Source organism: Heteronotia binoei, unplaced genomic scaffold (genome assembly GCF_032191835.1).
Source record: "Heteronotia binoei isolate CCM8104 ecotype False Entrance Well unplaced genomic scaffold, APGP_CSIRO_Hbin_v1 ptg001309l, whole genome shotgun sequence".
In the NCBI taxonomy this organism is placed as follows: Eukaryota; Metazoa; Chordata; class Lepidosauria; order Squamata; family Gekkonidae; genus Heteronotia; species Heteronotia binoei.
Window position 1 is genome coordinate 33,920 of NW_026800234.1, and position 20,425 is coordinate 54,344.

Below are 20,425 nucleotides of genomic sequence, written 5' to 3' on the forward strand. Positions count from 1 at the left end.
CTAATAATTCCCAGCATGGCGTTGGCCTGCATGAAAAAGTTGTGTGAGAAACAAGAAAAAGTTGTTTTCTTTCTACCTCTCCCCTCCATCTATTTTCCTTCCTTCCCTCCCTCTCTCCCAACACCTGATGTTCATGTCTTGTGGCTCTCAAACATCTGACGTGTATACTTCGTGTCGCTTACGTACCCCTGGGCTGGCCCGATCTTGTCAGGTCTTGGGAACGAAGCAGGGCCCAGCCTTGGGTAGTCCTTGGACGGGAGACCCCAAAGGAAGTCCAGGCTTGCTACATACAGGCCGGCAACAGTAAACCCCTTCTTTGGGCCTTTTGCCCTGACCTAGATGACCGAGGCTAGCCTGAATCTCATAAGAAGGGTCAGTCGTGGTCTGTGCTTGGATGGGACGCAGCTGAGGAGTTGCAGGGCTGTTAACCAGAGGCAGTCAATGGCAAGCCGTCTGTGTTTTCTGTTAAATGTTTGTATCTCTTTAGATATTATTTGATGTGCATCAATGAAATAAACCAGGGTGGCCTACGGTAGCTCTCCAGATGTGTTTTTTTTTTTGCCTACAACTCCCATCAGCCCCAGCCATCAGCCGTGCTGACTGGGGCTGATGGGAGTTGTAGGCAAAAAAAACATCTGGAGAGCTACCGTCGGCCACCCCTGAAGTAAACGATACCATTTTAATGACGTACAAGTAGCAGCAATCCTATCCGTTAACAACATCATATTACCGTCTTCAAGTCCTTGAAGGGCTGTCCTAGAGAGGATGGGGTGGAATTGTTTTCTGTGGCCTCACACGGTGGGACCAGAACCAGTGTGCTGAAATTAAATCAAAAGAGTTTCCGGCTCAACATTAGGAAGAACTTCCTGACCCTTAGAGCGGTTCCTTAGTGGAACAGGCTTCCTTGGGAGGCGGTGGGCTCTCCTTCCTTGGGAGGTTTTTAAACAGAGGCTCGATGGCCATCTGACAGCAATGTGGATCCTGTGAATTTAGGGGGAGGCATTTGTGAGTTTCCTGCGTTGTGCAGGGGGTTGGATTAGATGGCCCTGGAGGTCCCTTCCACTCAGGAGGTGGTGGACTCTCCTTCCTTGGAGGTTTTTCAACAGAAGCTAGATGGCCATCTGACAGCAATGAGGATCCTGTGAATTTAGGGGGAGGCATTTGTGAGTTTCCTGCGTTGTGCAGGGGGTTGGATTAGATGGCCCTGGAGGTCCCTTCCAACTCAGAAGGTGGTGGATTCTCCTTCCTTGGAGGTTTTTCAACAGAAGCTAGATGGCCATCAGACAGCAATGAGGATCCTGTGAATTTAGGGGGAGGCATTTGTGAGTTTCCTGCGTTGTGCAGGGGGTTGGATTAGATGGCCCTGGAGGTCCCTTCCAACTCAGGAGGTGGTGGATTCTCCTTCCTTGGAGGTTTTTCAACAGAAGCTAGATGGCCATCTGACAGCAATGAGGATCCTGTGAATTTAGGGGGAGGCATTTGTGAGTTTCCTGCGTTGTGCAGGGGGTTGGATTAGATGGCCCTGGAGGTCCCTTCCAACGCTAGGATTCTATAAACTTCTGTTAAGCTTAAACAACAAAAATATGGTATTATTAGCTAGGTTAAGAAAAAGCAAAACACTAAAAATACATTAATTGCACGTAAAATAAGTTTTGTGGGCGTACTTTCATATTGTTAGATCAATTATAATTGGAAACCATAAAGCAATAAAGTGTGATTTGTAGGATTCAGCACTAAACGTTTGTGTAAAGCCACCTGTGTTGTTCTGCTCTGTCCTGAATGGGCCGGACTAGCTTGGTCTCCTCAGAGCTCAGAAACTAAGCAGGATCGACCCTGGGGAGTACTTGGAGGGGAGATCCACCAAGGAAGCCCAGGGTTGCTACGCAGAGGCAGGCAGCAGAACCATCTCTGTTCCTCTCTTGTCTTGAACAACCAGGGGTGGAATTCTAACAGGAGCTCTTTTGCATATCAGGCCACACACCCCTGATGTAGCCAATCCCCCGAGAGCTTACAAAACAGAGCCTTGTGAGCTCTTTGAGGATTGGCTACATCAGGGGTGCGTGGCCTAATAAGCGAACGAGCTCCTGCTAGAATTCTGCCCCTGTGAACCACCCCCGGTTGGGGTCACCCTGAGTTGGTTGCATCTGGAGGGCGCATTCTTCTTCTCTAGCCTTCACTAAACAAAAGAAGGAACATCCTTTTTTGACTTTTAAGGTAAGCAGGATGGCCATGGATAGTTTTTGGATGAGAGGTCACCAAGGAATTCCAGAGGGAGGTGATGGCTATTCAGAGGGAGGTGATGGCTGTCCTCTTGTGGATGGCGCAGGGTATAGCTCAACCTTGTCAGATCTTGGAAGCTAAGCAGCGGTCAATCAGGACTTGGATGAGAAGACCACCAAGGAAGCCTAGGGCTGCTGTGGCAAGCCTCCTCTGCTTGTCTCGTGTCTCGAAAACCCCACGGAGGGTCGCCATGAATCAGTTGTGATTTGACAGCACTTCTCTACCAGAAAAACGGCAATGTTTAGATGAGGGGTGTCAAACATGCGGCCCAGGGGCCGAATCAGGCCCCCCCCAGAGGGCTCCTATCAGGCCCCGGAGCAATTGGCTGTCATCGGCTTCCTTCTCCCTCTCTCTTGCTTCCTTCTGCATCACAGCTTGCTTTGCCAGGCTCTCTTGATTGCACAGCAGAGCTACTGAGCCAAGCCGCTCTTGGAGAAAGTAGAGAAATGGAGAAAGTAGAGAAAGAAGTACTTTTCTCCCTTTCTCACAATACAAGAACTCGTGGGCATTCGATGAAATTGCTGAGCAGACAGGTTAAAACGGATAAAAGGAAGTACTTCTTCACCCAAAGGGTGATTAACATGTGGAATTCACTGCCACAGGAGGTGGTGGCGGCCACAAGTATAGCCACCTTCAAGAGGGGTTTAGATAAAAATATGGAGCAGAGGTCTATCAGTGGCTATTAGCCACAGTGTATGTGTGTATATAACATTTTTTGCCACTGTGTGACACAGAGTGTTGGACTTGATGGGCCGTTGGCCTGATCCAACATGGCTTCTCTTATGTTCTTATGTTCTTTCTTCTGCTGGCTGAGGCTCCTCCCTCTCCTGGTGCCCTGGAGAAGGAAGGAAATAGCCAGAGATTCCTTTGCCAGTTTCCTGGATCACCTAGGAGAGGTACAAAGAAAGCGCCTTTAGGACCAACGAGTGCTAATGTTTTAAGCATGTTTTATTTTAAGTTTTTGAAAAAGAAGGCTTAATTGTGTTTGTTTGTGTCTTTTGTAAAGTTTATAGCTCAGCTACCTAATCTTAAATAGGTACACACACGTCCCAGCCCAACAAGGTCTCATCTATGTCTTATCCGACCCTCATAACAAATGAGTTTAAAAAAAAAAAAATCCATTGCATTCTTCAGGAAGTTGATGCTCATGGGTGGGTATAAAATACCTCTTCAGCGTGACATAGTTTAAGTAGATAAAATTACAGCTTTTGACATACCCTTTTTTCCTCTCTCCACCAGGTGAAAATTACTCAAGAGCTGAAACTCATTCAGACGGAGCAGATGACAAAACTCCAAGGCAAACACCAGGCAGAATGTGACTTACTTGAAGATATGAGGTAAGCTGCACAGCCCACGCTCCCCGATTCCTGTAAGAGCTCCTTTTTGGAAGAGCGTTTGGGGTTGCAAAACTTCGGGAACTGACGATGGAATTTCCTCTTGGATTTCCTGCTCTTTGAGTCTTAACGCATCGGCTGCAGCTGGGAAAATAGAACTGGAACTAACGCAACGCATACTTCTCCCCTTTGAAGGGGCGTGGCAACGGGGGGGGGAGGGTGACAAATTTGTGTTGTGAATTCCATATATGCACGTATACAGCTGGGTGTTTAGTGTTTGCCGGCTGCCCCTTAAATGTGAGTGGAAATGGTAGATCTCCTGTGTGACATTAAAAATATATATTTTGAAGTCAGCAAACATAGATCTGCATTTATATATTTTAAAAAAAAAACCTGTCAGAAAATCCTCTCGGCATTGAGATCAATACAGAACGCCCGTTTCCCACATGCCATAGTATTATCTGGTTCAGATGCTGTCATTTCTTGTCTCTAGCGTTTATCCATTTACGGTTGGAGTATCTATGGGGACTAATGCGTGCCTGAGAGGCATGTGGCGCTGCCATCGACAGCCCTGTTTAGAGGCTATTGATTTCTAGGATGAGCGTTTGTGAGATATTTAAATGTTATCGATGACCTGTTGTTGCCCTTCAGCTCCTTGTGCTATTTTTATTTAATTTTTTTCCCCTGTTAATTGAAAATTCTGTGTGATTATCTAGCCTTACATATCAATACGTAGAAAGTGTCGGGTCAGAGATGAAAGTTCATGAGAGATTAGCATGTGGGAGGCGTAATAAAGTGTTGATGTTAATACATCACTGTCAGTAAAGGCAGTTGAGAGCCAGCTTGGTGTAGCGGTTAAGTGCGCAGACTCTTTATCTGGGAGAACCGGGTTTGATTCCCCAGTCCTCCACTTACAGCTGCTGGAATGGCCTTGGGTCAGCCAGAGCTCTCTTATCTGGGAGAACCGGGTTTGATTCCCCACTCCTCCACTTGCAGCTGTTGGAAGGGCCTTGGTCAGCCAGAGCTCTCTTATCTGGGAGAACAGGGGTTGATTCCCCACTCCTCCACTTGCAGCTGTTGGAAGGGCCTTGGTCAGCCAGAGCTCTCTTATCTGGGAGAACAGGGTTTGATTCCGCACTCTTCCACTTACAGCTGCTGGAAGGGCCTTGGGTCAGCCAGAGCTCTCTTATCTGGGAGAACAGGGGTTGATTCCCCACTCCTCCACTTACAGCTGCTGGAATGGCCTTGGGTTAGCCATAGCTCTCTTATCTGGGAGAACCAGGTTTGATTCCCCACTCCTCCACTTACAGCTGCTGGAATGGCCTTGGGTCAGCCAGAGTTCTCTTATCTGGGAGAACCGGTTTTGATTCCCCACTCCTCCACTTGCACCTGCTGGAATGGCCTTGGGTTAGCCATAGCTATTGAAGGAGTTGTCCTTGAACGGACAGCTTCTGGGAAAGCTCTCTCAGCCCCACCTACCTCACAGGGTTTCTGTTGTGGGGGAAGAAGATAAAGGAGACTGTGAGCGGCTCTGAGAGTCTGATTTAGAGAGAAGGGCGGGGTGCAAATCTATGGTCTTTTTAGAAGAAGAAGAAGAATTGCAGATTTATACCCCACCCTTCTCTCTCAATCAGAGACTCAGAGCGGCTTACAATCTCCTATATCTTCTCCCCCCCCACAACAGACACCCTATGAGGTGGGTGGGGCTGAGAGGGGTCTCACAGCAGCTGCCCTTTCAAGGACAACCTCTGCAGAGCTATGGCTAACCCCAAGGCCATTCCAGCAGGTGCAAGTGGAGGAGTGGGGAATCAAACCCGGTTCTCCCAGATAAGAGTCCACGCACTTAACCACTACACCAAACTGGCTCTCTTTTTAAGAAACCCTGCCTGTTCTGCCCTTATGTGGTAAAAGCTATCTTAGTTAAGTGCAATGTTCCCTCTAAGCTGTAGAGTCTTGTGAGCAAAAATTCTATTTTGTCAGCTACTGTTAAAGTTATGAGCTACTGGCACTAGTTGTGAGCTACTGCATAAATTTACAGCATCTTTCCTGTAGAATTGGTGGGTCAATACTGTACAGTACAATCTAGTTAATGATTGTCAGGCTGGTATGTGTGGTTCCCCCCTTCCTCCATAGATAAGGTGTGTTTTTATGATATCTGTATCTAGTACTAGGCAAGTTCAGGATCTGGTCTTCGGTGTGCGAGGTACTGAAAAGTTGGCAGAGCTATTGATACAGTATGCCACCAAGAATCCCAGTTTTAATCTGCAAAAACAAACTTACAAGAAGGTGAGAAGTCTTGCTTCCTAGCAGTCCTTTGAAGTTGGCTCAAGCAGGGAAGGAGGGGGAAATAGGCAGGCTTGCAAGTTCTTCTCCACCACAGACGTCACCTGGAGACCTAGAACAGGGAAAGAAAGTACAAGAGCTGAGGGATCCACTGGAAGGAGGAGTGGAATTAAAGAGGGTGGCACAGGATTTCCCCTTTAGTTTCATAGCTCTTGTAGGAGCTGTATTTAGTATTTACCAAAGCTTTCGATACCGTTAGCAGGAAAGGCCTGTGGCAAAACTTGGAACGTTTAGGATTTCCCCAAGGTTCCTCAGCATGATCATCCAGCTACATGAAGACCAGCGAGGCCAAGTCAGACACTGCAACGACCTCTCGGAGCCCTTCCCAATAGGCACAGGTGTAAAGCAAGGCTGCGTTCTCGCGCCAACTCTCTTTACGATCTTCTTTAGCATGATGCTTCAAAGAGCTGCAGTAGATCTAGATGATGACGATAGTGTCTACATCTGCTATCGCACCGATGGCAGCCTGTTCAACCTGAGGCGACTAAAGGCTCACTCCAAGACAATGGAAAAACTTATCCGAGAGCTACTGTTTGCTGATGATGCTGCACTCGTCTCCCACTCGGTATCAGCTCTGCAGCATATGACGTCCTGCTTTGCAGAGGCTGCCAAGCTATTCGGCCTAGAAGTTAGTCTGAAGAAGACAGAAGTTCTCCACCAGCCTGCACCCCAGGAAGATTATCACCCTCCCTGCATCATTGTGGGTGAATCAGTTCTGAAGACAGTCCAGCAGTTCAGCTACCTGGGGTGCATCATCTCCTCAGATGCCAAGATCGACAAGGAGATTGACAACAGGCTGGAAAAGGCAAACCGTGCATTTGGCCGACTGCACAAAAGAGTGTGGAGCAACAAGCATCTGAAAAAAGGCACAAAGATCAATGTTTAGAAAGCGGTTGTGATGACAACCCTCATCTACGGCTCCGAATCGTGGGTTTTATACCGTCATCACCTGCGACTCCTTGAGCGCTTTCATCAGCGCTGCCTTCGCACCATCCTCATCATCCACTGGAGTGACTTTGTGACCAACACTGAAGTCCTCAAGAGGGCGGAGGTTACAAGCATCGAGGCACTGCTGTTGAAGACACAGCTGCACTGGGCAGGGCATATTTCTAGGATGGAAAACCACCGCCTTCCCAAGATTGCTCTGTATGGCGAACTTTCCACCGGCCATCGAAATAGAGGGGCACCAAAGAAGAGGTACAAGGACTCCTTGAAGAAATCCCTTGGCACCTGTCGCATCAACCATCACCAGTGGTCTGACCTAGCCTCAGATCGCAAAGCATGGAGGCACACCATCCACCAGGCTGTCTCTTCCTTTGAGAACGCACGCATAGCTGGTCTTGAGGACAAAAGGAGATTGAGGAAGAATCGCACTGCTACAGCACCAACCCCAAATCAGACTTTTCCCTGCAGCCACTGTGGCCGGATCTGCCTGTCCCGCATTGGTCTTGTCAGCCACCAGCGAGCCTGCAGCAGACGTGGACTACTGCACCCTTCTTAAATCTTCGTTCGCGAAGTCAAGCCGAGAGAGAGAGAGATTTAGTAACCTTGGTGTCAAGGCAAAGAGAGATGCATAATGATGCAAATAGTAGTCAGTGATGTATATGGCCCATGTGTGTTTCCTTCTCCCATGGGTACCAAAAAATAATTTCCTAACCTTTCCCTATGCTAGTCTTATAGGGACTGTTATTCCCAGCTTTTGTTGCTGTTTTTTTTTTAAAGTCCTCTTTTAGCGTGGTTGTGGTGTAAAGTGCATACACTTGTATTTTATCTTTCTGTGCAAAGAAAGTATTAAGAGTTTTAATAAAGACGTGTATGGTATTTGTTCATGTCTTGCAGCTCTCAAACATCTGACATTTATTCCATGTGGCTCTTACTTTAAGAAAGTTTGGCCACCCCTGGTATAGATGGAACACTCTGTTTGGGATAGTGATGCTCTGTTTTCTTGGTGCTTAGGAGGCAGCAGTGGGAGGGTTTCTGGAGTTCTGGCCCTGCAAGTGGGGACCTCCTGGTGGCCCCTGGGTTTTGGCCACTCTGTGACACAGAGCATTGGACTGGATGGGCCTTTTCCCTCATCCAACATGTCTCGACTTGTGTTCTTATGACACCTTCAGCGCTCTTCTTTCTGCCTCTGAGCTAGGACTCTCGCTGCATTGAACATATGAACATATGAAGCTGTCTTATACTGAATCAGACCCTTGGTCCATCAAAGTCAGTATTGTCTTCTCAGACTGGCAGTGGCTCTCCAGCTGAGGTTTTTCATGCCTATTTGCCTGGACCCTTTTTTGGAGATGCCGGGGATTGAACCTGGGACCTTCTGCTTCCCAAGCAGATGCTCTACCACTGAACCACAGCCCCATTCATGGCTCTCCAGGGTCTCAAGCTGAGGTTTTTCACACCTATTTGCCTGGACCCTTTTTTGGAGATGCCGGGGGTTGAACCTGGGACCTTCTGCTTCCCAAGCAGATGCTCTACCACTGAGCCACAGCCCCATTCATGGCTCTCCAGGGTCTCAAGCTGAGATTTTTCACACCTATTTGCCTGGACCCTTTTTTGGAGATGCCGGGGATTGAACTTGGGACCTTCTGCTTCCCAAGCAGATGCTCTACCACTGAGCCACTGTCCCATCCCCATTTCTCTGGCTTGCATTCTGGGCAATATTCCATTCTAATCAGCCACACCCAGCCAACTTGTATAGCCTTATATTGAACAATTGAAAAAACTGTTGGCTAGATTCCAGCCTGCCGTGAAAACGTTGTGAAAGTGACATCACTCCAGAGTTGGAAATGACTGGTGCTTGCACAGGGGACTACCTTTACCTTTTTACCTTCCTAGAGACCAAAAAGATTTTTTTGGGGGGTATGAGCTTTTGAGAGTCAAAGCTCTGTTTACCAGGCAAAGGAAGCTTTGAGTCCCCCAGTGTTTATCCAGGGTGTCAAACTCATTTGTTAGGAGGGCTGGATCTGACACAAATGAGTCCTTGTTGGGCTGGGCCAGACTGTGTTGGGCCAGGCCATGTGTGTACCTATTTAAGATTAAGTAGCAGAGATACAACCTTTTTAAACCACACAAACACAACTAAAAATTTTTAAAAAGCTTAACATAAAACATGCTTAAACCGTTAGCACTCGTTGGTCTTAAAGGTGCTTTCTCTGCATCTCTCCCATGGGATCCGGAGAACTGGGCAAAGGAATCTCTGGCTCTTTCCTTCCCTCCCCAGGAACCAGGAGGGGGGAGGAGCCTCAGCCGGTGGAGAAAATTGAGGCCTGATTCGGCCCCCGGGCTGCATGTTTGACACCCCTGGTTTATACCCTTCCAAATCATGTTGGTCTCCAGGGTTCTAATGGATTCAAACCTAGCTGTTCTGCTTCGGGCCAGCGTGGCTGGTCTGAATCTTCTCTTTAGTAATAACACCTAGTCTCTAGTAAATCAGTACAGGGCATCATGAATGACCCTTCAGACTATCCCGGTTAACAGTCTCTCTTTTCACAGAATTTTCCTTGCTTACAGACAGCCCCCTGACCAACAACAGCAGCTCACCCACAGCAATCCACGACCTCACCGATTTATGCGGTTGATTGATCACCTGCCTTACTCATACCGAATCGAGGTGCGTTATGCACAGTCTAAGACAGCAGAGTCAGCCTGAGACACCCAACGGACAATGCAGGAGGGCTAGAATCACAGCTTCGGAAGTAATGCAAAGCATCTGCCGGACACAGGTCCAAAATTGAATTACAAAAATCAATTCCGTAGGAAGCTCCAATATAATATGTACAATAAACTCTGGAACCTGGCTGTACAAATTCAGGAACCAGACTCTGCAGCAGGGACGGCCAAACTTGCTTAATGCAAGAGCTGCATGGATCAAATGTCAGATGTTTGAGACGCTGCAAGACATGAATGTCAGATGTATGAGAGGAGAGAGAGGAAGGAAGGAACTAGATGGAGGGGAGAGAGAGGTGGAAAGAAAGCAACTTCAGCTTCAAATGTATTCTGCAGGCAGCTGACAGGGCGATGGAGGCTTCAAGAGCCATACCATATGTGTGAAAGAGCCACATGTAGCTCCCAAGCCACAGTTTGGCCCCCCCTGCTCTGTAGCAAGTCAGGATGCCAGCACGATTCCCAACTGGTGATGGAAAGTTCCAGCCAACCTAAGAGACAAAGAGACACTCAGAAATGGTTTTCGATGGCCTGGCTCTGTGCAGCAATCCTGGTATTCCTTGGTGGTCTCAGGTACTTCCTTTCCAGGGACAGATGACATCAGCTATACCGTCTCTGTCTCATTCATTTGTTTGTCCTGTCATGTAACACATGTGTCAGCTCACAGCAGACTTACGGCAGCCCCAGCAAGGGGCTTTCAGAGCAAGTGAGAAGCAGGGGGTAGTGAGCCATTGCCTTCCTTTGCAGATTCTTCCTTGGTGGTCTTCCTTCCAAGGACTAACCCTCTTTAGCATCCAAGATCATAAGAACATCAGAGAAGCCATGTTGGATCAGGCCAATGGCCCATCCAGTCCAACACTCTGAGTCACATAAGAACATAAGAGAAGCCATGTTGGATCAGGCCAGTGGCCCCTCCAGTCCAACACTCTGAGTCACATAAGAACATAAGAGAAGCCATGTTGGATCAGGCCAATGGCCCATCCAGTCCAACACTCTGTGTCACAGAAGAACATAAGAGAAGCCATGTTGGATCAGGCCAGTGGCCCATCCAGTCCAACACTCTGTGTCACAGAAGAACATAAGAGAAGCCATGTTGGATCAGGCCAGTGGCCCATCCAGTCCAACACTCTGTGTCACAGAAGAACATCAGAGAAGCCATGTTGGATCAGGCCAATGGCCCATCCAGTCCAACACTCTGTGTCACATAAGAACATAAGAGAAGCCATGTTGGATCAGACCAGTGGCCCATCCAGTCCAACACTCTGTCACATAAGAGAAGCCATGTTGGATCAGGCCAATGGCCCATTAAGTCCAACACTCTGTGTCGCATAAGAATATAAGAGAAGCCATGTTGGAAGCCATGGCCCATCCAGTCCACACTCTGTGTCACGTAAGAACATAAGAGGAGCCATGTTGGATCAGGCCAATGGCCCATTCAGTCCAACACTCTGTGTCGCATAAGAACATAAGAGAAGCCATGATGGATCAGGCCAATGGCCCATTAAGTCCAACACTCTGTGTCACATAAGAATATAAGAGAAGCCATGTTGGATCGGGCCAATGGCCCATTAAGTCCAACACTCTGTGTCACATAAGAACATAAGAGAAGCCATGTTGGATCAGGCCAATAGTCCATCCAGTCCAACACTCTGTGTAACATAAGAACATAAGCGAAGCCACGTTGGATCAGGCCAGTGGCTCATCCAGTCCAACACTGTTTCACATAAGAACATAAGAGAAGCCATGTTGGATCAGGCCAGTGGCCCATCCAGTCCAACACTCTGTGTCACATAAGAACATAAGAGAAGCCATGTTGGATCAGGCCAATGGCCCATTAAGTCCAACACTCTGTGTCACATAAGAATATAAGAGAAGCCATGTTGGATCGGGCCAATGGCCCATTAAGTCCAACACTCTGTGTCACATAAGAACATAAGAGAAGCCATGTTGGATCAGGCCAATAGTCCATCCAGTCCAACACTCTGTGTAACATAAGAACATAAGCGAAGCCACGTTGGATCAGGCCAGTGGCTCATCCAGTCCAACACTGTTTCACATAAGAACATAAGAGAAGCCACGTTGGATCAGGCCAGTGGCCCATCCAGTCCGACACCCTGTGTCACATAAGAACATAAGAGAAGCCATGTTGGATCAGGCCAGTGGCCCATCCAGTCCAACACTCTGTGTCACATAAGAACATAAGAGAAGCCGTGTTGGATCAGGCCAGTGGCCCATCCAGTCCAACACTCTGTGTCACATAAGAACATAAGAGAAGCCATGCTGGATCAGGCCAATGGCCCATCCAGTCCAACACTCTGTGTCACATAAGAACATAAGAGAAGCCATGCTGGATCAGGCCAATGGCCCATCCAGTCCAACACTGTGTCACATAAGAGAAGCCACGTTGGATCAGGCCAGTGGCCTATCCAGTCATCAGTATCAACCTTTAATGGCAAATAAAAACAGGTTAAGAAACAATAAATAGGTTAAGATACTGTACATCAGGATTAAAACACAGTTACGTACAATCGCAGTTAAATGAAACAATAAGACTGTTCCTTGTCTTGACGAATCTTTTTGGCCCAGTACAGAAATGAGGCAGTATTCACAGTTATGTCAGGAGTAACATCCTTCAGAACAAGCTGGATCAGCCAGACCCATCTTATTTAGAAGAATAGGATCCAAAAATCGACAACGAATACTTACATAAAGAGCGCAGTACAAAAGAATATGTGAAATGGTTTCAATAGATCCGGACTTACGCGGACATAGTCTGGCCGGGTAGGGTATATTATGAAATCTACCATATAGAACTGCTGATGGCATAACATCAAATCTTGCCAATGAAAAGGCCCTACGGTGTTGAGGACTTTGCAAAAAATAGAGATAAGAAGCCATATGGCAAACATCAAACGAAAACCCTGGACTCACAGGAGAACCAAGTTTTATTTGTGGCACTGTGGAGATTTTGTAATTCAATATCCAGTCCAACACTCTGTGTCACATAAGAACATAAGAGGAGCCATGTTGGATCAGGCCAATGGCCCATCCAGTCCAACACTCTGGGTCACATAAGAACATAAGAGGAGCCATGTTGGATCAGGCCAATGGCCCATCCAGTCCAACACTCTGTGTCACATAAGAACATAAGAGAAGCCATGTTGGATCAGGCCAATGGCCCATCCAGTCCAACACTCTGTGTCACATAAGAACATAAGAGAAGCCATGTTGGATCAGGCCAATGGCCCATCCAGTCCAACACTCTGTGTCACATGAGAACACCGGAGAAGCCATGTTGAATCAGGCCAGTGGCCCATCCAGTCCAACACTCTGTGTCACATAAGAACACCAGAGAAGCCATGTTGAATCAGGCCAATGGCCCATCCAGTCCAACACTCTGTGTCACATAAGTACATAAGAGAAGCCATGTTGGATCAGGCCAGTGGCCCCTCCAGTCCAACACTCTGTGTCACATAAGAACATAAGAGAAACCATGTTGGATCAGGCCAGTGGCCCCTCCAGTCCAACACTCTGTGTCACACAGTGGCCCAAAAAAAGAAACCCAAGTGCCATCAGGAGGTTCACAAGTGGGCTAGAAGCCCTCCCACTTTGCCCTTCCCCGAGCACCAAGAATACAGAACATCACTGCCCCAGACAGTTCCAACGATACGCTGTGACTAATAGCCACTGATGAACCTCTGCTCCATATTTTTATCCAATCCACTCCACTCTTGAAGCTGTCTATGCTTGTAGCCGCCACCACCGTATCCTGCCACTTGCCTTTCCTCTGATGTATTAGATGCTACCATATGTCAACAATGCTCAGCAAGGTGAACTTGTTACCAGTGTTCCCTCTAAGCTGAGTTAGCGTGAGCTAGCTCACAGATTTTTTTTAGCCTCCAGCTCACAGATTTTTGTCTTAGCTCAGGAAGGATGAGCCCAGAGCACACTAATTTATGCAGTAACTTACAACTTTAATGCCAGCAGCTCGCGCCTGTAATGCCAATAGCTCACAAAGTAGAATTTTTGCTCACAAGACCCTGCAGCTTAGAGGAAACACTGCTTGCCGTGTCAAACAATAAATTAACACAAGCCTGACATTGTGAAGCTGCAACAATCAGAAAATCTGTAGAGGAGCATTGTAGTCTGGGGCTGGTGGCTGCATATTCTCATGCAGGAGAACTTCAAGCAGAGAATGGAGAAGGGAAATTGCGGCATTAATATTCATCAAGGAGTTTAACACTATACCTCAGCTAGATCTCAACAGGGGCTTGTTATTTCTTACTCACTGCAGGTGTTAACATCTTTCATTTCTCACCCCGGTACAGATGCTAATTGCTTCAGTTGTACCTCTCTAACTTCCTTTTGTATCCATTTATCTCATTTCATCTTGTGGTAGATGTGGCAGAATTTCTTTTGGGGTTGGTTCTCTTATGAAAACTGGCCATAAGGGGTCGAAGATATCAAGCGCTTCAGCTTGGAGCTAGCCACTAGGAAAGTAGGCTAAAGGTAAAAGTTATCTGAGGGCAATCTTTGCCTCGTATAGATTGACTTGGCAGCATAATTGTTGATGTTAAGAGGTATGAGAAGAATCAGATAAAGATAACTGGTCTGTTGGCGGATGTGTGAAACCATCTGCTGATGCAGCTGGAGACTGATGACATATATGAGGGGAGGGATGGTGGCTCAGTGGTAGAGCATCTGCTTGGTAAGCAGAAGGTCCCAGGTTCAATCCCCAGCATCTCCAACTAAAAAGGGTCCAGGCAAAAATAGGTGTGAAAAACTTCAGCTTGAGACCCTGGAGAGCCGCTGCCAGTCTGAGTAGACAATACTGACCGATGGACTGAGGGTCTGATTCAGTATAAGGCAGCTTCATATGTTTATGATAAAATAAGATGATGATGAAATAGAGATAAGTGATAAAGTTTTTCCGGAGGAAAGCCTTTATAAACCCTGTGGTTTTGTGCAAAAGCTGCTGACTTGTATCAGAGACAGAAGACTGTCTCTGTGCTGGTCAAGCCAAGGAAATTAGAAGTTAGAGGGCTCTAACCAAAAAAATGTAGGCTAACAGGGTGTAATCCCTGTTGGGACTTAAGACTTTTCATAGAACTATATTTTATGCTGACTATAGAACTACAAGAGCCCCGTGGCGCAGAGTGGTAAAGCTGCAGTACTGCAGTCCTAAACTCTGCTCACGACCTGAGTTCAATCCCGGCAATAGCCATCTGCTACATCTGTAGCAGCCAAAGATCTAAAACTTACTCAAACTTTATAGGCTGTTATTGTGGAGCATATACTTTCAGTTGCACACAAAATTCTCTCTCTCTCGGCTTGGCTTCGCGAACGAAGATTTAAGAAGGGTGCAGTAATCCACGTCTGCTGCAGGCTCGCTGGTGGCTGACAAGACCAATGTGGGACAGGCAGATCCGGCCACAGTGGCTGCAGGGAAAAGTCTGATTTGGGGTTGGTGCTGTAGCAGTGCGATTCTTCCTCAATCTCCTTTTGTCCTCAAGACCAGCTATGCGTGCGTTCTCAAAGGAAGAGACAGCCTGGTGGATGGTGTGCCTCCATGCTTTGCGATCTGAGGCTAGGTCCAACCACTGGTGATGGTTGATGCGACAGGTGCCAAGGGATTTCTTCAAGGAGTCCTTGTACCTCTTCTTTGGTGCCCCTCTATTTCGATGGCCGGTGGAGAGTTCGCCATACAGGGCAATCTTGGGAAGGCGGTGGTTTTCCATCCTAGAAATATGCCCTGCCCAGCGCAGCTGCGTCTTCAACAGCAGTGCCTCGATGCTGGTAACCTCCGCCCGCTTGAGAACTTCAGTGTTGGTCACAAAGTTACTCCAGTGGATGTTGAGGATGGTGCGAAGGCAGCGCTGATGAAAGCGCTCAAGGAGTCGCAGGTGATGACGGTATAAAACCCACGATTCGGAGCCGTAGATGAGGGTTGTCATCACAACCGCATTGTAAACATTGATCTTTGTGCCTTTTTTCAGATGCTTGTTGCTCCACACTCTTTTGTGCAGTCGGCCAAATGCACGGTTTGCACACAAAATAGGAAATTATTAAAATTACGTTGACTCTACACATTCAGCCATACTGTAACGTGTTTTAAACAGATATTTTTATGCCAGAAAGTTACTTCAATAACTTTCTGGGGAAACAAATTTAACAAAAGTAATTACACGTGAAAAAGAGCCCCGTGGCGCAGAGTGGAAAAGCTGCAGTACTGCAGTCTGAACTTTCTGCTCACGACCTGAGTTCGATCCCAGCGGAAGCTGGTTTCAGGTAGCCGGCTCAGGTTGACTCAACCTTCCATCCTTCCGAGGTTGGTAAAATGAGTCCCCAGCTTGCTGGGGGGAAAGCGTAGAGGACTGGGGAAGGCAATGGCAAACCACCCCGTAAAAAGTCTGCCGTGGAAACGTTGTGAAAGCAACGTCACCCCAGAGTCGGAAACGACTGGTGCTTGCACTAGGGACTACCTTTACCTTTTTAGAACTATGCTTGACTCTAGAACTGCGTGACTGTATGAAAATGTATTCGTATCTAACTGCAAGCAGATGTACTAACGTTATCTATTGCTTTGCCTTTCTACCTATATTTTAAGCATACCGTCTGAAGGAGAAGCTTGGAGTCTAATAAAATGTATCTGTGTAGCCTTCTGAAAAACCTAATTTGTTCATATGCTTGTGTTTCTGAAAACTATGGGTTGTTTGGGTTACTGAGGGTACAAAGATGTACAAAAATAAATATAATCATCTTCTAGATGCTACTGGACTCCTCTGTTTTATTGTAGTCTGCTGTTCCCTCGCCCCCAGTCTCTTTTAACAGTTCAAAGGGTGCCCCTACTCTAGGCAGAAGCCTCCTTTTGGGCTAGAATCAGAGCCCACGAGAAAGGCCACCCTCCAGTCCTGAACCCGCCACATGATAAATTATAGAGGAGAGACGTTCTTTTTTTTTTGTTTCAAACAATTTTATTAGTAACATATGGTAATAAATTTAAATTTCTTACATCATTAATAATTACTGTATTTTTTGCTCCATAAGACGCACTCCTCCCCCCCCCAAAAAAAAAGTGGGGGGGGGGAAAGTGTGTGCGTCTTAAGGAGCGAATACTGCAAAAAATTCACACAAACGCCTCTAAAAACTTATGGCCAGGTGCGTCTTATGGAGCGAAAAATACGGTACTTTTTAATCTATCCCATATATTACTTTTTACCCACCCCTCCCCCCGTTACTTGACCCCCGCCAGTGTTATATACTTAAAATCTTAATATTAAAGGTACCCTTAATTAATAAGAACCAAAATTAATATCCTCCTCCCTCTTATACTTAGTCATTATCAAAAATTGTCCAATGTCCTTTTATTTTCCACTCTTTTTCTACGTATCTTCTGAACTTTTTCAACTCCATCTTAAATACTTCTAAATCATAGTCTCTTAAGGTTCTCGTTAACTTGTCCATTTCACTCCATGTCATGACTTTTACAATCCAATCCCATTTTTCTGGTATTTTTTCTTGCTTCCACAACTGCGCATACAATGTCCTAGCAGCTGAGAGCAAGTACCAGATTAAAGTTCTGTCTTCTTTTGGAAATTTTTCCATTTGTAATCCCAACAGAAAGTCTCTGCAACTTTGTTAAATTCATACCCCAAGATCTTAGAAATCTCTTGTTGAATCATCTGCCAATACTTTTTTGCTCTTTCACAAGTCCACCACATATGGTAGAAAGAACCTCGTGTTTTTTGCATTTCCAACATTTATCTGGCATCTTATTGTTCATCTTTGCCAACTTTTTAGGAGTCATGTACCCCAACTTTTTAGGAGTCATGTACCGTCTGTACATCATCTTAAAACAGTTATAGAGGAGAGACATTCAAACAGCGAATCTCCTGTGTGCACTTGCCAAACTTAAAAACAAAAAAAGTAGTGTTAATTAAGCGTCGACACCTTCTTCTCTTCCCCGTTACTCTTAACCTGTTAAATATGAGCTGAAAAACCTGTTGTCTCCCAGCATCCAGTTTTAGATTTACTCTGCGATGGTTGAAAGATTTGTAAATGCCTAAAACCGGAGCGCGAACTGAGCTTTCCGCCACGCCGCAGGCGATGCCGGTATCTGCTCCAGCTGTGGCTGCTGCCTGATCATAAAGTCTTTCGGCTATCTTTAAAACGGCTTTGTAACTTAGACATCAGAGATGCATTGTTAATTATTAGGAATTAATTAGCGCTTCTGCTGTTATATCTAATTGGAGATGCAAGTCAAATGGAGTTAGGAGCTCTCGCAGAGAAGCAGATATCTCTGGGAGATTCTCCGCGGCTGTTTTTGTTTGTGAAATGCAGTGGGAAATAACCTGGAAGGGAAACCCACGGGGCACCAACTTTTTGCCCCCGATTATGACAGCGTATCTTACACGGCAGGCTTTCCCTGCAATTTCTTTTGCAATTATTTTCTTTGCAGGTGTTCACGTTTGCTTAGAAACTGAATTAGGAATTCCCCCCCACCCCCCGTCCTCTGCTGTTTAACGGGCATCTGTACTTTCTTGTTCTGTTGTTGGTCTACAGTTCTGCTTTTTTGGTGACTATTGTGTGCATCTGGGCATTACCAGTTTTTCCACGATGTGTCTCAGAAACCAGTGATACAGTCCACGGCTTTTTCCTATTCCCTTGTAACGGTCTGTCCACAACACTTCTGCATTTCTTGCCAGAAAATTTGCTCGGTTGGAAAAGGGAAGAGATCTAGTTCCTAGCTGGTGCACTTCCCTACCAGCACAACAGCTTGTGAGTAAGCACTCCAGTAACCTTGCTTGGTTAAGAACATAAGAGAAGCCGTGTTGGATCAGGCTGATGGCCCATCCAGTCGAACACTCTGTATCACACATTGGCCAAAAACCCCAGGTGCCATTAGGAGGTCCATCAGTGGGGCCAGGACACTAGAAGCCATCAGTGGGGCCAGGACACTAGAAGCCCTCCCACTGTGCCCCCCCCCCCAAGCACCAAGATTACAGAGCATCACTGCACCAGGCACAAGAACGTAAGAAAGGCCATGTTGGATCAGGCCAATGGCCCATCCAGTCCAACACTCTGTGTCACACAGTGCCTGAAAAAAACCAGGTGCCATCAGGAGGTCCATCAGTGGGGCCAGGACACTAGAAGCCCTCCCACTGTGCCCCCCCCCCAAGCACCAAGAATACAGAGCATCACTGCACCAGACAGAAGAACATAAGAGAAGCCATGTTGATTCCTAAGAAGTCCACAAGTGAATAGAGCAACACAGAGGAAAACCTGCAACAGTGTGAGGACTTCTAGTGTCCTGGCCCCACTGATGGACCTCCTGATGGCACCTGGGGGTTTTTGGCCACTGTGTGACGAAGTGTTGGACTGGATGGGTCATTGTCCTGATCCAATATGGCTTCTCTTATGTCTCTTATCTGGGAGAACCGGGTTTGATTCCCCCACTTCTCCACTTACAGTTCTGGCCTTGGGTCAGCCAGAGCTCTCTTAACTGGGAGAACCGGGTTTGATCCCCCACTCCTCCACTTACAGCTGCTGGAATGGCCTTGGGCCAGTCATAGCTCTCTTATCTGGGAGAACTGGGTTTGATTCCCCCACTCCTCCACTTGCAGCTGCTGGAATGGCCTTGGGTCAGCCAGAGCTCTCTTATCTGGGAGAACCAGGTTTAATTCCCCCACTCCTCCACTTGCAGCTGCTAGCATGGCCTTGGGTCAGCCATAGCTCTGGCAGAGGTTGTCCTTGAAAGGGCAGCTTCTGGGAGAGCCCTCTCAGCCCCACCCACCTCACAGGGTGTCTGTTGTGGGGGAGGAAGATAAAGGAGGTTGTGAGCCGCTCTGAGATTCGAAGTGGGGGTGGGATATAAATCCTATATATCATTATTATTATCATCAATTTGTTGGCAGGCTGCATAAAAAGCAATGGTTTTTTAAATTAGAGAGCCAGTTTGGTGTAATTGAGAGCCAGTTTGGTGTAGTGGTTAAGTGCGCGGACTCTTATCTGGGAGAACTGGGTTTGATTCCCCACTCCTCCACTTACAGCTGCTGGTATGGCCTTGGATCAGCCATAGCTTTCACAGGAGTTGTCCTTTAAAGGGCAGCTTCTGGGAGAGCTCTTTCAGCCCCATGCACCTCACAGGGTGTCTCTTGTAGGGGGAGAAGGTATAGGAGATTGTAAGCCTCTCTGATTCAGAGAGAAGGGTGGGGTATAAATCTGCAGTCTTTTTCTTAAATTAAAAAATCTTATTTAAAAAAAATTAAGTCGAATTTTTTTTAATAGAATGCTTTTTTGTTTAAAACAATTTATTATAATGTAATATATTATAATTTCATATAATCATTGGTTATTAAAGATTAATACACATACATTACATTTTCTCCACCCCTCCCCCCTTTTCGTGACCTCGGCAGTGCAAATTTTACCCCCTTTACAAACCGTTCCCTATTGCTATTTTATTTAATTTGTTAGAAGGTAATAAACTCTATTAAAGAATCTTTCTTTATAAAGAAAAAACATTAAAGAGAAAAAAGCACCCATATTTGTAATCCAACTTGATTTTAGTCCTTCTCAAAGAAACAAAAAAGATATAATCCAATAATCTCATTATTTTTACTATAATCCATATAAAGTTTTTTTTTTAGAGATGAACCATTGTCAAAAATCGCCAAATGTCCTTTAACGTTCCATTGTTTTTTCAATGTACTTTTGAAATTTTCCCCACTCAGTTTTAAACTTCTCTAGATCTTGTTCTTTTAAGATTCTTGTAAGCTTGTCCATTTTGCTCCAGTGCATAAGTC

At 46.4% G+C, this 20,425-nt stretch overlaps 1 protein-coding gene across 3 annotated transcripts in view; it reads left to right on the forward strand.

Annotated features, from left to right (window-relative positions):
• The window catches only part of FCHSD2 (FCH and double SH3 domains 2), a 349,063-nt gene that overhangs the window by 12,351 nt on the left and 316,287 nt on the right, over positions 1–20,425 (forward strand). For all 3 annotated transcript variants that reach the window (XM_060263895.1, XM_060263898.1, XM_060263896.1), the window contains exon 2: positions 3,520–3,617. In XM_060263895.1, coding sequence (XP_060119878.1) covers positions 3,520–3,617 — 98 coding nt within the window. The remainder of the gene's footprint in view (positions 1–3,519; positions 3,618–20,425) is intronic.